Raw genomic sequence first — 15,666 nt, 5'->3', positions numbered from 1 at the left:
ATATACGAATGCGTCTTGGGGAAGGTTGGGGAAGGGTGTTAGGGTGTGTGAGTCTATTCAATGCTCAATGTCTGTAGTGGACATGTCCAGGTGTCCATGGGTGCTGAGGATTGCTATAGGTGGATAATATCTTCGATCGGATATCTTCATTTCACACGCTATGGATCACTATTAACCTTTTGTTCAATATTTATCCATTGCGCGAATCCAACCACCGGTTGTGCCCACTTGCCCACTTGCCGTGGGTTACAAAATTGCCCGATATATAACCGCACAAGCATCAGCCAAGCCCCATTTCCACACCTACGACCCTGATAGGAAGAGTTTGGTCGTCCCACGTCCAGAAGAACCCCCAAGGCTAAATCCCCATCTAAGGGCTAAATAGGAAAATCCTCGGCTCATCATCGGCCTAACTGTCTGTTACGGCTAGCGCGTGACCATCCCAAGATCCCCGGAGATGAAATTTCCCCGCGCGGGATGCAGCAAACAGGCTAAAGTCCCAGCGGAGTCGTAATAGCAGGGGCAGCAGCAAGTAGTAGCAGCAAGTAGCAGCAAGTAGCAGCAAGTAGCAGCAAGTAGCAGCAAGTAGCAGCAAGTAGCAGTAGTAGCAGTAGTCGAGTAGTCGAGTCCTTGCTCGGTTAGAGTTTATGGGTTCTACAGGTACTTTTTACGTTTACTGTCTTCTGCTATGTCTAAGCTCAGAATGTCCCGCGACCCGGGGAAATTGCGGGCCTCCCATACGCTAGAAGGAATCCCACACATTCGAACGTAAGCCCAAATTAAAGAATGTAGCCCCGAGCCGGACTAGAGCCTCGGGTGGAAGAATGTTCTTAAAATGAGAGAAATTGTGGCTTGTGGCGCATTCTGGTATTCAGGCGCTGTACACGTCCTCGTGCACTTCTTAGTGCAGGTTTGCATATCTCCTCACAATAGTGCATGAGGCATACGGAATACGATCCCGATGGTCACCCACACATTATGAAAATTACCAATGACACCCCCACGCCGAAGTCGGGATAAACGATCATGCACGGCAATTGAAACCCCGACTCGGAATCGGGATCTGGCCGAGTGTTGCCCTCCTTTTTTCCATTTTGTTTTTACCCGAACCGATGTGGGGAATTAATTCTTTGGTGAGAGATTCGAGGAACAAATGACGGGTGTGCTATGATTCATGTTACAATCATTTCGGGCCGAAAGTTCCTTTTTCCCGTTTTGCCACCCTTTCATTGTCAGTTCGGTTTAGTTAACCGGTTTTGGGTTCTCGTTCTGGCTAAAAGTGTCAAAAGTACCTCACTCAGGGTGTGGGATATTGCCTAATAGTCCCGTAGCATACCCACACCGCTTCGGGTGTTGGTCCGCCGGGGCCCAACGCAAATTTGGATCCCAACACACATCTTGAAGCTATTCACACCCATTGTTCCACACCCACTATGGATCCTTCGTATAAAGCCATTGAGCAACGTATCCAGGCCGCTTGCGAAGCCGCCAGATGCCGAAAAAACGCCAAAATCACCTCGCTGGCGCGCGAATTCGACGTTCCAATGACCCGGCTGCGGGCACGTCTCCACGGTCGGCCATCTCGCTCTCAGCGTACCATCACCACCAAGCGTCTTGATCCCTCGCAAGAAGCAGCATTGATTAGCTGGATCAATACTCTTGATGGTCTCCACGTTCCACCTACCGCGCGTATGGTTGAAGCGAGTGCGAATGCGATAATCGAGAGAGATGGGGGAGCACCAGTCAACAAGACGTGGGTGTATGACTTTATTAAGCGCCTACCTGATAGCCTTCATTGGGTGAAACAAAAGCCAGCGGAGAAGGCAAGGGTCGAGGCTGAGGATATTAGTATCCTACAAGCCTGGTATGATCGTCTTGAGCCATTCGTGAAGCGTATTCCGCCATCGAATATCTATAATTTCGATGAGACTGGCTTCCAGCTTGGTCAGGGAAAGCCTCAAAAGGTTATTAGCCGCAATAAGCATCGCACGAGGCTATTCTCAAGCGAAAGAAGTGATCTCCTGACTGGAATTGAGTGTGTTGCAGCTGATGGATGGCTTATGGAGCCATATTTTATTGCACCAGGTGTCGTCCACCTCGAGCGATGGTATAATAGCGCAACCCTCTCAGATGAATCACGAATTGCAGTATCGCCATCTGGATATTCGAATGATATCCTTGCGGTTGATTGGCTTCGCTTCTTCCAGCAACATACCTATGACCGCGCCCGTGGTGGTCAGAGGTTATTACTTTTCGATGGTCATGGCTCGCATCTTACATGGGAATTCCTTCACCTTTGCGAACAATGGAATATTATCGCCTTCGTCTTCCCTCCGCATACCACGCATATCGTCCAGCCTCTCGATGGAAGCCCATTTCGAGCCTTAAAAGAGAGATTCCGCGCTAAGAATAATGCTCTCGCGCAGTGGGGTAGGGATGCAAAGGATATTAGCGTCTTCTTCCGCGAGATCACTGGCATACGGGAGCAGGCATTAAAGTCGCGCACTATTCGGAAGGTATTCGCAGACCGTGGCATTTATCCTTTTAATCCAGCTATAGTCATTGAACGCCTCGAGGCTGCAAGATCACCTACGCCAGAGCTTCATTGGCCTACTGGGGATACTCCACCGCCGCAACAATCATCTAGTTTACCCAGTTCCCCGCCTATATCTGCAACCCAGGCACGCCGCACACAAGGGAAGATATCTCAGGATAGCTGAGCGTGAGGGTATTAACCCGAATGCCAGCCAGCAGATCGATCGGCTTTCCCGCTATGTTATCCAGATGGCAGAGGAGATCAGCCTTCTAAAGTCTACTATTCAGCACCAGCTGCCGCCTATGCCTTCAAATGCTCGCAAATCACAGAGGCATGTCGGCAAATTCGGTGCTATAACCACAAAGGATGCGAGACGACGGACTTCAGTAAAAAAGGACAAGGAGCATGCGGCGAGTGTTCGGAAAGGGAAGAAGGTGGCGCCTCCAAGCTTATTTTTAACCCCTGATTCAGCTACGGACCAAGTTGAAGATACGGGGACACCAAGTAGGATACCAATGACGCCTGGATATCAATTTGATAAGGGATATTTATAGGTGTGGAGGGAACAATGGGTGTGAATAGCTTCAAGATGTGTGTTGGGATCCAAATTTGCGTTGGGCCCCGGCGGACCAACACCCGAAGCGGTGTGGGTATGCTACGGGACTATTATTTAGAATTTCACATTCGGCGGAAACTCACGGAATATTTTGATCTCGAGCTCGAGCTCGAGCTCGAGCTCGGTAGGACACGGCTCCGCGCCCAGACGGGACAGTTTCAGGCCGCTTCAATTCGGTTGACCCCGTACATATTTTTCCTTCAGGCTATGTCCAGCCGGAACCAGGGTCAGAGCCAAGGGACTGGAAATGGGTAGATGCCCGATCGTGAAATATCCGGATTCAAGAGATCAGCGGCCTCGAATCAATCTGGCTCATGAGGGACCTTGTGTCTGCCCTGTTTGAAGGATCAGGGGAGGGTGAATTTATGAGCTCATCGGGGCCGAAGAGCCTACGCTGGACCGATTCGGTAGTCCGGAGCGCGGCACGGGAAGCCCGTTGGTTCGGGAAAGGAATGGTAAATTCCTAATTACCTAGGTTCAAGTTCGGGTGGGAGTTCCTGCTCTGGAACATGTTTTTCTGGAACTGGATCTGAGTGCGGAGCATCGAGTATGGAGTCACTACGGTGGGCACAGGAATTGGGGGGGGCATTTTGGGCGCCAGGTCGAGTTTCTTTTTATGTCAGCTGAGATGGAAGGTTTTTTCTTATTTTGTATTATTTCTGTGATCATTGGTCGGGCTCGGCTTGGCCCCGTTGTCTTGGGGGGGGAAAGCCCCCCAAGCCAAGAAAAGGCGAAGATGGAGCGAAAGGGACCGTGTCCTGGGAAATTACGGCGGAGGTCAAGGTGAACTGTAGCATCCCGGAATGGGATCTGCCACATTACAAAGTCAAGTGCAACGGGACTGCTTGGAATTCCCGTTCGAGCCTCTCCGCACCGGGCCTTTCGTGCCTGGGCTGTGGAATATCCACCGGGGAAAAGTCAAAGCTGCTCCACCGGGCTTGACACGAGGCAAAAGGAATATCCCGTCCCGGTCCCCGGGCCACAGGTAGGCCACATGACGAGCTGGGCAGTTATTCGGAGGCTGCTGATTTGTGGGGTCGGGAGGATTATCCCTTGGACGTATCTTGCGGAAACATGGGAGGTCAATGTGCTATGACATCCAAATCAGAAAAAGCAACTCGGCCCATAGCCGATTTACCTAATGCGAGCGCAAATGCGGGGTTGGCCGGGGTTCATCTTCGGAGGCTGGGGGCCAATCATGTGCTCCTGTTCGGACGGGGCCGAAACGCCGTGGGGATCGGTGTATGCCTTTGACAGTTGGCAGTTGGTCACGGTGACGGAATTATCCGCGCTGCAATGAGGTGAGAGGCATAAATAATGAGTACGAAGTATGTAGTGGGTGGTCTGGCCGTCAGGCGTTGGTCTGGGGTAGGATGCGCACAGTATAAGTGCAGACCGAGCCATGCAGTCGGCCTCGGGGTTGTGTTTGTTACCGTTCAATCGGTGGAATTCAGACTGCCGAGCCAGTGGCAAAGCCAGCACGGGCGTGACACGGTACGGAGGTGCCCGCGAGAATCAGAGGCCCTGATGTAACTTCCGCGTAGGAAACGAGGATCAATCACACAGTCTCGCTAGTCTCCCTCTCTTTCCCCGCGGGGAGCCCCGGGGGCTTTAGGCGCTCGTTCCATTGGAAGTGGAATGGGAATACCCGAGGGATCACGGACTGAGGAGGTCGCGCTCGGGTTCCCCCTCAGTCCACAACCATGTGGACAAGCCCTATACTCGGGTCTTCCCCAGTGACCCACCAACCACCGTTGCTAATATCGCTGTACTCTCCGAGCTCGCTTGACCCCATCTGGAGTTCCCGTGACGGGGCGGTATCTGATTTGTGTCCGGACAGTACAATTGCCGATCGGGCAGAGAGGGACGGGGAGATCCTAGTTGCAGGAGACCAAAAAACCCCCCCGGAGGGCGGAAAATGGCCGGATCAGCATTAGGATACCGGCCGGTCAGGAAGGCGATGTATGTGGAACACAAGGGGAAACGAGACAGAGATAGAGAGAGAGAGAGAGAGAGAGAGAGGAACGGGAATGAGGGAAATAAAAAACCAAAACGAGAGAAGAGGTAGGCGTGATAGACTGACCTCGGTCCATCGTATAGTCCTGTCCTGTGTAAGAAGTGTAGAGGCGGTCCCCGTCCATGACAGAAGGGGAATCTAGTAGGGTATAGGTATACATTCGGCACCCGGAAAGGGGCCCACCCTTGCATTTGGGCCTCCGCAATTTCACCCCAGCGGCTCTCGGATTTCTTGTTCGGTCTCGACTCCGTTCCCTCCCGACCTATTCGCATTCCCGAGTGCCCCGACTTGACTTTTTTCCCCCACACTCCTAATTCCCCCAGGTACACTCCTTTCCTTTCTCCCTCTTTCCCCGGATTCTCTCTGTAAGTACTTTTGTTTGCTGCCTTGGATGCACAGGATCCGGCATCTTTTGCATTCTGTCCTCGGCCCTCGCGTTACCGTACAATACTAATTACCCCAGACCTGTCAAACTCCCCTTTCCCCGGTTTCTCTCCATGGGATAACTTCGTCCACATTGAGCGGTCTCGTTTTTCGCATTCAACGCAGGCATTGCGTCTGCTCTTCCCAACTATGCGCTCCAGCATCGCCTGCGCGCGATGCCGTCGCAGCAAGATCAAGTGCGTCAACGCCGGAATCGACACCACCTGCCGCGCCTGCGAATCCTCTGGCCGTGAATGCGTCTACCCAACTCCGGCCATCGGCGTGAGCGGTGCCAAACGAAACCTCGAAGCCCTCGTGGACAGTGATGACCGGAATGGCGACTGGGACGGTCCCAAACGAGTGCGCTCGCGCAAAATCTCAGGCATGGCGGGCGCGGGTCCCGGTTCCAAGGCAGGTTTGGATGCGCTTGACTCCTCGGTCCTGACGGCAAAGGTCTGGGAGGCTGTCTTCGACCTCTTCCAGTCGCATTTCGCGACTCTGTTACCTTTCCTCCATCCGGCTACCTTTCTCGGTCAGATTCGACAACTTTCGACTCCCGCGCCCGTCTCGGTGGAGGGACAAGATCCCGCACGCTTGGCGGCCAAGGTAGACCTCTCAGCGTCACTGATCCCCTTGGGAGTATTGGCTCTCACGGCCCGCTTCCACCCTCCATTGGTCGCATACCACTCGCCGTCGTCGCCTGGCCATTCCTCCAACCCTCTTTCCGCGTCAGAATACTACGCGACGGCTTTGCGCAGCCGGCTGGCCGGCCTCGATGGCGCGAGTCTCGCTGTACCGGACCTCGCGCGAGTGCAGGCGTTGCTGATGCTCGCTTTGCATGAGTGGGGAATGTGCCGTGGCAAGAGTGCCTGGGTTTACGTCGGCATGGCGATTCGACTTGCACAAGCCATGGGGCTGCCATTCGAGTTGGAAAATGAATTTCCGCCTCGCGAGATGTCGCGTTTATCGCCTGGGATTAAAGCCGAGGATCACTTCGGCTTGCCGCGACGGGCCGAAATGAAGGAGCAGACTTCCGATGATGTGATTTCACAAGAGACGAAGCGCCGAACGTTCTGGGCTTGCTTCATCCTTGATCGGTGTTTGAGCAGTGGGAAATATCGCCCGCGCATGATTCGTGTGAAGGAGCTCGAAATTCAACTTCCGAGCGACAATGCGTTTGCTTTTGGCGAGCGTGTCCGGACCGCTCGATTGAAAGAGCCGACGGTGCGTCGCCCTCAGAGTTTTGGCTCCCAAGGTGTGCAGATTCCAAGCATTCGTCAGAGTCTGGGTGGATTCGGTGATGAGAAGATGCCGGCCACCAATGGAACCCCGGATGGCAAGGCATGGTCACCAATCTCGCGCCGAAAAGATTCTAGTGAAGAGGATGTTGATCGATGGGAAGTCGGCGCGGAGGAGTCGGTGCTCAGCCGCGTGATCCGAATCATTCGCATCTGGGGCAGCATCGCCAAATGGTCCTGTGCTGGCGGTCGTCGAACCGAGCAATATCCACCGTGGCACCCCGAGTCGCGTTTTGCGTCTCTGCGAATGCAACTGAATGAGTTCCAGGACAGTCTGTCCCGCAATCTGCAATATTCCTTGCGAAACACCGATACACATATCATGTACAAGACTACGCTGGCCTCGTATACCGTGATGCACGTGGTCTACTTCTTGTCCGTAATTGTCTTGCACCGCGCTTACATCCCATTCTTGCCACTTCGTTGCAATGAGCCTATCGGTCCCCTGGACGAGCCTTTGTTCCCCGCGGACAAGGTCAACGGCCCGCCCGAGACGTTCTGGCGCGACAGTGCCCGTGAGCTCTTCAAGGCGGCTCGACAGATGATCGACCTCGTGGCGACCTGCCAAGGCCGCGGTGCTCTGGTTGAGAACCCTCTCGTCGGATTTGCTATTTACAACGCTGCTTTCATCGGTGTCTACAGCATGCATTTCTCGCATATGGACCCTGATGGTCTCATGGGTTCCAAGCCTCCACCGGCAAGTCATGATAGCCACCAGCCCGGTGCAGTGCAGGCTCGGAAGGCTTTGGATATCCTTCGAGAGATGCGTCCGCGTCTGAAGATGGCTGTGGGCTGGTTCCGCACCCTAAACCGTCTGCACAGCTACTTTTCCAAGGTCAAGCGCGACTACCGTCGTTACTCTCGCAACCGTCTTGACAGCATGTCCGATGTGTCTGATCATGGTATGACCAACGGTGTTCGCACGATCCGCGAGGGTGGAGGCGGCTTGGAAGAATTCAAGCTCCTGGAGAAAATCTTCCTCGACTTCGGATCCATTGAAGACCACCTTGACGGAGAAGATGAAAGCACCGTCATCGCCGGAGACCTGCTCCCCGAACGCATCCCCAGCGACGCTGGCAGCAACGCCGTGAAAAGCGATCTCGGTGACCCGACCGACCAATCTCTAGACGGCGCTGGCGGGCGTCGCGAGTCCTGGGTCCCTGTCAATAGCCCTGGTCTGCCACCCCCAAGCCTTGAGGGCGACCGACGACCCAGCCTCCCCCTCCCAAATAGTCGCCCGATGCCATCACAATCACCATACTCTCTCCCATCCCTCCAACAACATCACCCGGACGGTTCAATGTACACCTCCTCCCCACCAAACCTTCCATCCATCGCTGCCACAACCCAGTCACCCTCCCAATACCTCACTGCAACTTCAAACCGCCTCCAACCGATAACTTCCTGGCTCCCTTCTCGCCCGACAGCCCCTCCACCCCCTTACTCTCAATCTCTTCCCCCAATCAACGCAGCAACAAGCGTCCCCGTCCTGCCACACCCAGGCTCAGTCACTCTCGCTCCGTCCCCACCCTTAACCTCAACCGAAGTCCCCGACTCATCCCTCCTCTCTACAAGTCTCGGCGGCGACGACGTCCTCGCTTTCCTAGATGGTTCCGAATGGTCCATGGCACTCAATGCCCCGTCGGAAATCGGTATCCCGGCCGGTTGGCTGAGCGCCATTTGGACGTCGTTCAGTCGGTGAGATCAAGGTCAAGTTTGAGTTTGAGATTGAGCTTAAGCTTGAGCTTGAGCTCAGAGGGTTGTCTTACCCCTGATGGTCCCGTTGTATTATTATTTCACGATTTTTTTTTTCACACGTCTTACGTTTGTACGATCTACGATCGCGGATTTGAGAAAAAAAAAAAACTCTTCGAATCAACGATTCAAAATGGTCTTTTGTTTCCTTGAGTCTTTCGTCGCGCGATCATGGCTTTCTTTTACCCTGGTTCCTTATTTCTCTCCTTGGAAGTGGAGAGTGGGAATGGGGTTGGCTGTGGACGGGTTTCGTCATTTCACTGATACCCAATCCTCGTGAACGTCTTGTTTTCACCATTCCTGTGTCAGTCACTGGTCCTGGTCTGGTTCACTTGTCATTTTTCGTTACCTTTGTTTGTTGTTTCTGCGGCGCAGGTTTGAAACCTGTCGCGATTTCCTTACTGGGGTTTCGAGCTTTCAAGGGCTCTTTTATTATTTCATTTGTACTGCTGTTGTGTTCAGCGAGCGTTGAGGGGTTCTATTTAGTGACCCCCGGATGTGATTACGAGCCATGGCGTTACGCCGAGTCTGTGAGCAATTTTTTTGTTTTTCAATCTATCAAGTCGGCTATGGCCTTGATTATCAAGTATTCTTCTATCACTTCGTAAAGTCATAACGTTGCAGGTAAACTAAGGCTGCTGAATTGCGTGATTTGGGGGACACGAGTGAAACTTGACAGACACTGGGGGCCTGCGAGCTTCGACATTCAGTTTTCCAGAGGAGGGCTTTGGTATGATTTGAGATTTGGAGTCACTCCTTCCAAGGAGAACAAGGATATTTAGTACCAAGCCTGGGTCTCGACATAGTGAGATAACTCTATGTCTATATGAAACGGTCGTCTTATAGCAATGTAAAAGGTTATTGGGAGACACAAAAGAGGACACATCCTTGCAACGACATACCACCGAAATTTGAAATGAGACCATCTTATTCCATGGAGACAGGCTGTAGGTTCCCCGATTCTCAATCTAGAGCTCCTAATCTTTTTGACGCTGATGGAGGAGATAGTGCGAAGAATCAGGCCACTGGACTGCAGAAGAGAACCCAAATGGCTCTGTGCAGGCGGTGTTGACCTTCGTTGACTCTCATGCGTCCGTGAGTTGAGTGTGATTACTAAAAGAATCTCGTGCTGGAGCATATTTTCATGCCTTATCACGGTATCTCACCCTTCCCCTGTTTAGCAGGGAAAGGAAGAAAGTAATTGCAGGCTATACAGGGTAATGCACTGAATTCTATAAGTGAGTCAAGTACTATAGCAAGAATTTGTTGATATGTCATCACCTATTAATACAACTTAGTCAGTACTAGCAGTGTTAATGGGGAGAATCACATTTGAAGTAACGGACTTCGGGTTACGATTCAAGAAATCATTCGAGAGAGTAGTAGCACAGCTGACTCCGATAGTGCTACAACTATGAAAGTCTTTTAAAGACTAAAAGCTTACTATCACAGCTTTCAGTTGTTCCAGTGTTTTGAATCGTCAAGTTTTTGCCGTTGACATCCACACTCAGTAGAAGCGGGAATGGGAATCATTCACTAAAGACGGTCACCTCGTGCAATTCGTTGGATTATTTCCTTGCATTATATTACACAACTTAGATAACATGTTCCAGCCGTTGTGTCTTTCATCGTCTAGACCGGTATAAGGCGTCCCCAGAATGCATTCAGACAAGAACAAGTGCTCCGATCGCAGCACCCGCAACAACCTTCAAGGAGCTAACAAAGCCGCCCGCCATATTAGTAGAGACCGGCGCAGCGGAGCTGCTTGTTTCGGTGGAGTCACTGGGTGTCGCAGATTCACTCGATGCGACCGAGCCACTGCTGGACACTTCACTCTTCGACGTCGTCGCAGCAGTGGAGGTAGTCGGTGCAGTGGTGGTCAACGGCGCAGTGCTACTAGAATCACTTCCGGAAGTCTTCGCCGCGCCAGTAGAAGTAGATGTAACAGCGGTCTCGGTCACAGTGGCCTCAGTGGCCTCGGCCGAGGTGGATGCTGCTGTCGTAGAAGCCAAGACTGATGAAGGCTTCCAGCAAGAGAGAGTAGAGGTTGTCGAAACGCAGGGCTCCGTGCCAGTGTATGCCGCACAGCAGGGGACGTCGTACTTGACGGGGGCACGACCACCGCCGCAGTCGAGGGGATCGCAGACTTCGCCGTTGGTTGGGTCGTACCAGTGCACAATGTTATCGGCGCAGGTGGTATAGCTGATGGTCTCGCAGCTGCCCAGAACGGTTGTTGCCAGCGTCAGCAGGGACGCGGCGATGGATAGGGTATTGATCATTGTGTGGGTTCGCTTGAAAATTTGATAGAAGACGATCGGGTTGTGAGATAGGGAGTGAATTTGCGGGTTGAATAAGAGCGAGCAATGAACGAGAAAGCCTGGATTTATGCGCCAATCCAAGTTTGTGAGTCAAGCCAAGTCTTCCTCATGAGCGCCACGAAATTATGGGGTCGTATCTTCGGAGACAGTTTCAGTCTTGCCTAGAGCCACCAAGGCCCTAGAGGTTAGTCATTGGCTCAGTCCTAGAAGCGAGGTGAGCATCGCAGTTTGCACCCAAATCATACCCCGCCAAACACGAAGTGCTTGTTCATCGGCAGCTCCTATGTTTACTATCTGCCTATTCCTAGACTTAGAGCATAGGTGTGCTCGAGTGTCAATTTGGCCGTTTTTTGATTCCTTTTTCTTTTTTTTTTTTACGGATGCCGGCTGCAATTTCAGAAACGACTAGTTCAATCAGGGGTTTTCGCCGCTAGAGCCACTAGCTTTCGGACCCTGCAGCTAGCCAAGACCGACAGTTACGCTTCGCTCAATGTTGGGCTTGAATTCGAAATACAAAAATGACTGAACAGATTTCTACATCAACTAATGTATTTAGACTTTCCCAGGTTTTTCGCGACGCATTTTGCTCTTGCCCATGTGGTCAGCATTTATTCTGTTGTTCCGGGATATACAGTCGCAGAAACTAAGTTTGAACCAAAAATGGTTCGAGCCCAGCGAGTTCCACAAATGCTTCGAATTTTCGACCAATGGAAATCAACAAGGCTCTCAAACTTCAAGATTCTTTGCGTTCACCACTTCACACATCCACCTCCCCTGATTAAAAACACAGTGTGTACATCCAGTTGGCAAAAATCGAACAGGCCCGAGCCGCGGATCGAACGCGGGACCTCGCGCAGGAGTGCTTAGGTCGAACCCTAAGCGCGAATCATACCACTAGACCACCCGGGCTGTTATGAAGAGTGGAGCCATTTACTCCTAGTTGAGAATTTCTCCATATCCTTCTGTGAGTCGTGAGTGACTACTAGTCTCTCAAGCTTTAACTAGATCCGGCGAATCGTCTGCGTTAAATTTACAACTACATGTCTATCTATGTTGTCTACGTGACACGGCATCAAGATGCGATGCATTTAATTGCAATAATCTGAACTGAAAGGTCTCGATCTTGGGTCAACAGGTATTTCAAAAGCCAACATTTGGACCCCGCAGAGCACTCGAAGCATTAACAAGATCTACCTTTCAAGTGCTAAGTAGGCTGCGCACAAGACACGACAGAAGCGGGCACGCCTATGCGCCTATGAAAGTCTAATTTGAATGACTGTCTCTCGCGTGAATCGTCAATAGTGAACCATGAAGTGCTTTAATTGCTCGAATGCTCTGAACCAAAAAAAAAAACCAAGGTGATATAAAGCTGAAGAGCAAGTGTCCTGGCAGCCAACAGTACTCTGAGATTTCAGTAGCTCTAGGACTTTATATTTCGGATTGCCGTGATAAAGCTATCATCCAATCAAGTGGCCGGATGGTGTACTGTAGTTGGTTATCACGTATCCGGTAGTCACGGTGAATTACGCTATGCGGTTTAGCGCTGTCTCTTCCGCTTTAGCGACATGAGTCCGCGGCGTCGCCGTGCGTGGCTTCTATAAAGACCACCCCTCAACTTCGCGCTCTTCTTGCTCAACCGTTTCTCTCTGACTCCTCGCATTCGTCCGTGCTCTGCTGATGAGGCATCATTGCTATTGGTCCGGATCACCGACCTACGCCAGCCCTTATGCCTGGCGTGACTCGTCAGCTCCTCTGTTAAGGAATAATGTGGTTATTCCTTAATATGCAGGTGTGGGTATATATATATATGGATTTGAGGATGTCGACCTTAAGGGGTCGATATAAATGGTCTTTTGGCTAAGCGGAAGGATGTTGCCCTCAAACAACCTCCTTTACATCCTCCGCGATACCTCAAGTGCAATCTGCGCTGCTTTTGCTCGGCCAGGCCTGTTCCTCCCTTAGCTCTCACCATAACGCTCGGGATAAGGCAACTATGCCTTTGGTCCGCTGCGCCGGCCTACAGATTCGTCGCCTTATAGAACGATCGGTCGGTGAATTGTCGCGGTGAATTGTCGTACTTCGTGCATCTAGAGCCTTTCGCCCTTCGCTCTTTCAAGACGATCACCCCTACGGATCGGGGCTCTAAATCTGCATTAAATCTGCATTAAGAATACATACGTTAAGTGAGGCTTCTATCGATCGTCGCTAATAGTGTCGCCATTCCCGTCGGGCTAGTGGTTACGAACTGTTCGTATAGCACACGATTCCTTTCGTTTTAGCTTGTGGCAGTATCTACTAAAGGTGGAGCGTGGTTCTCTCCGCTTGAACCTCAGCCGCTATCTAGAGGATCGCGTAGGTGAACTATTGCCCGGACTTATTTCTCACGCGTTGAATAGCCTATAGGGCTGACCTGCTGTCGTAGAGGATCGTCGCTATTGTTCATCTACTGTCTACCGTTCTGAAGCGTTCGTGGGCAATCATAGACACTGTGCTGATAGTGTGAAAATTGCCTATTAGTTCCGCGACGTAGACTGAACCATCGGTCTATAAGGCCTATCTGCACCTGCTCGGATTCGACGTCTACATTGTCGTCTAGGGCTACGATAGCTGCGCCTAAGTGGCCATGCCGACCAGAGTTGTCTGAGTAGACGAAAATATCGGACGTGGGCCGTGTAGTCTCGGCCCGTTCTCTCGCTGTATCTCGGTCTGGCTCTATCTTAATCTCCGCGAAGTGCTCGGCTCGATATGGCGGTAGCGGTCGTAGGTCGATCGTCTCTAGTTCGTTCAATCTTTCTAGGCTCATGGTTTTTAACGATTCCCCTAGTGGGAACCGAGCGGACGACCCGAACTTATTCCTGCGCTTCTAGGTGCGTGAACTTTGTAGAAGAGACAACCTAAAAAAAGGAAAAATTAAATGAAGGGAAGATATCAATCAACGAGCTCAGGGAAACGTAATAGATAACGATGTTCATAAGGGAAAGAGAACAGCAGACACAGATACTCGGTCCGCTAAGCGTCGTGGATGGCCAAGGAGGCAATCTTCGGATGACAGGAGTGAAACTTCGGAAGAATTATAGGTCCTATCTGACTGTTCTTCTCCCTAAGTCAAGGAGCTTGCCCCCAGCTTCTACTATAAAGTTACTCGGCCTTAGATATTGTCTAACGTTAAGCTCAGCACTAACGAGATGCATCTTTATGTACAACTTTGCCTAAGGCTCTGTGGAGAAGGTTCTTTCGCCCAATACCAAATCAATACCCACTCTCCATTTCTATAATCCGGTGTCATCGGGTCTTACTAAGTTAGTAATTACAAAATAAAAGTGGCAACGAATTGTATCCGCGGAAGATCTAATACTGGCCAAACAGATATAAAGTACTTCAAATTCGAATCATTCCATGACACCAACGCAGTAAATCTAATCGATATAACACAAGGCGTCCTCCTCCCCCCCTCCCCGCGAGGCGCCGTTGCGTAGTGCTTTACACGAGCTACAGCGAGAATACACCGGCTAACCATATCGGGTACCGCTCCCAGTCTCAACCTTGAGATCCAAATTTCCTAATCAGGACGTGATACAGGGCCGGTGCGCTCGCCACCGCTTTTTTCAAATGGTAATACATCGCTAATACACTACGTGACACGCCGTTAGCGGTTTCCGACCTTTGGCCGGCGAATCCTCCAGATGTCGGCGGCCCTCCTGTACCCATGACTGTAATTTCTGTTGGCTTATTGTACTGTTTTATGCTTAAGGGAGTCGCAAGATATCTTCTGGGATCGCAATACCAAATTGATTTGCGATTTCATTAGATACAGGACATCAAGAGTAGAATACAATGCCCTGCTCATCCCCTGGCTTCCTTCTTCGTCCTGTGTGATCAGCAACAATTGTAGTTCGAACCGGCAGCCGTGTTGATTCATTGCTGTTCACCAGAGAAGCTATTAGTCCGCTGCACCCAAGAGAGTTAGCAATATCGTGGATAAAAGCCTCTTAAGCTGAGCTGTTGCTTTAGTCAGAACCATATAGCACAACACTCGACAATCAAGATACCTCGCTTACTTGCATACCCGTGACATTGCTTATCACTATCGTATAAGTGTTGGCCACAGCTTTTTGGCAAGACCTGGATGACTGTTACTGCAGTCACTAGAAATCAGGGAAGCTTAGGAAAGTGTATGATCAACCGAGGTCTCTCCGCGGAGAGTTAGGGAACTACAGACTATCTCGTTCTTCTATATTGAACCTAAGCAACCACTGCTGCGGTTCTACATCCATCAGACTTGTCGGTTGGATAATCGGCTCCCACGATTGAAAAACTATGACTACTACACTGGCATTGTTCCAGGCTACATTGTTCCAGAGATGGGATCGCATTACCACATGATTAAACTCTAGCGATGGCTAACAGAATTAACTGGCTAGAACTTAGCAGCTATTTTTTTTTTTGTTTTACGATCTCGGTTTGCCTTATTTAGAGAAGTCTAGCCAAATCTATGAGATCAGTTCACGTCTACCGGGAACTGGTACCATAACGTCATCTAACGTCAGACCAATCAGATGTAGGCAACGGCCAGTACTCAAGCAGCCGATCAGCAAAATTGTTGTTGGCACCATTTCGTCACGACTGTTGGTGCATCGATAATAGAGAAAATCTATAAATCAATTAGATACAAGCCAAATTTTAGAAGCGGGATCTGATACTAA

General features: G+C 51.0%; 2 protein-coding genes across 2 annotated transcripts; one reads left to right on the top strand and one right to left on the bottom strand.

Annotated features, from left to right (window-relative positions):
* Window positions 1-5,742: 5,742 nt before the first annotated feature.
* On the top strand, window positions 5,743-8,592 carry N7477_005446 (putative C6 transcription factor; the record flags this gene model as incomplete). The annotated part of the gene is made up of 1 exon (XM_056967109.1): window positions 5,743-8,592. One exon carries the CDS (start codon window positions 5,743-5,745, stop codon window positions 8,590-8,592), a length of 2,850 nt encoding a protein of 949 aa, XP_056821863.1.
* A 1,717-nt stretch (window positions 8,593-10,309) lies between these two features.
* N7477_005445 (uncharacterized protein) lies at window positions 10,310-10,924 on the bottom strand (the record flags this gene model as incomplete). The annotated part of the gene is made up of 1 exon (XM_056967108.1): window positions 10,310-10,924. The coding sequence occupies one exon, from the start codon at window positions 10,922-10,924 to the stop codon at window positions 10,310-10,312; it is 615 nt and encodes a 204-aa protein (XP_056821862.1).
* Between the last annotated feature and the right edge of the window lie 4,742 nt (window positions 10,925-15,666).

This window comes from Penicillium maclennaniae (assembly GCF_028827695.1).
Source record: "Penicillium maclennaniae strain IBT 15551 chromosome Unknown utg000005l:1.0-2652337.0:1.0-2654196.0, whole genome shotgun sequence".
In the NCBI taxonomy this organism is placed as follows: Eukaryota; Fungi; Ascomycota; class Eurotiomycetes; order Eurotiales; family Aspergillaceae; genus Penicillium; species Penicillium maclennaniae.
The sequence above is the reverse complement of the archived record's forward strand: the minus strand, read 5'-3'. Positions and strand labels throughout refer to the sequence as shown.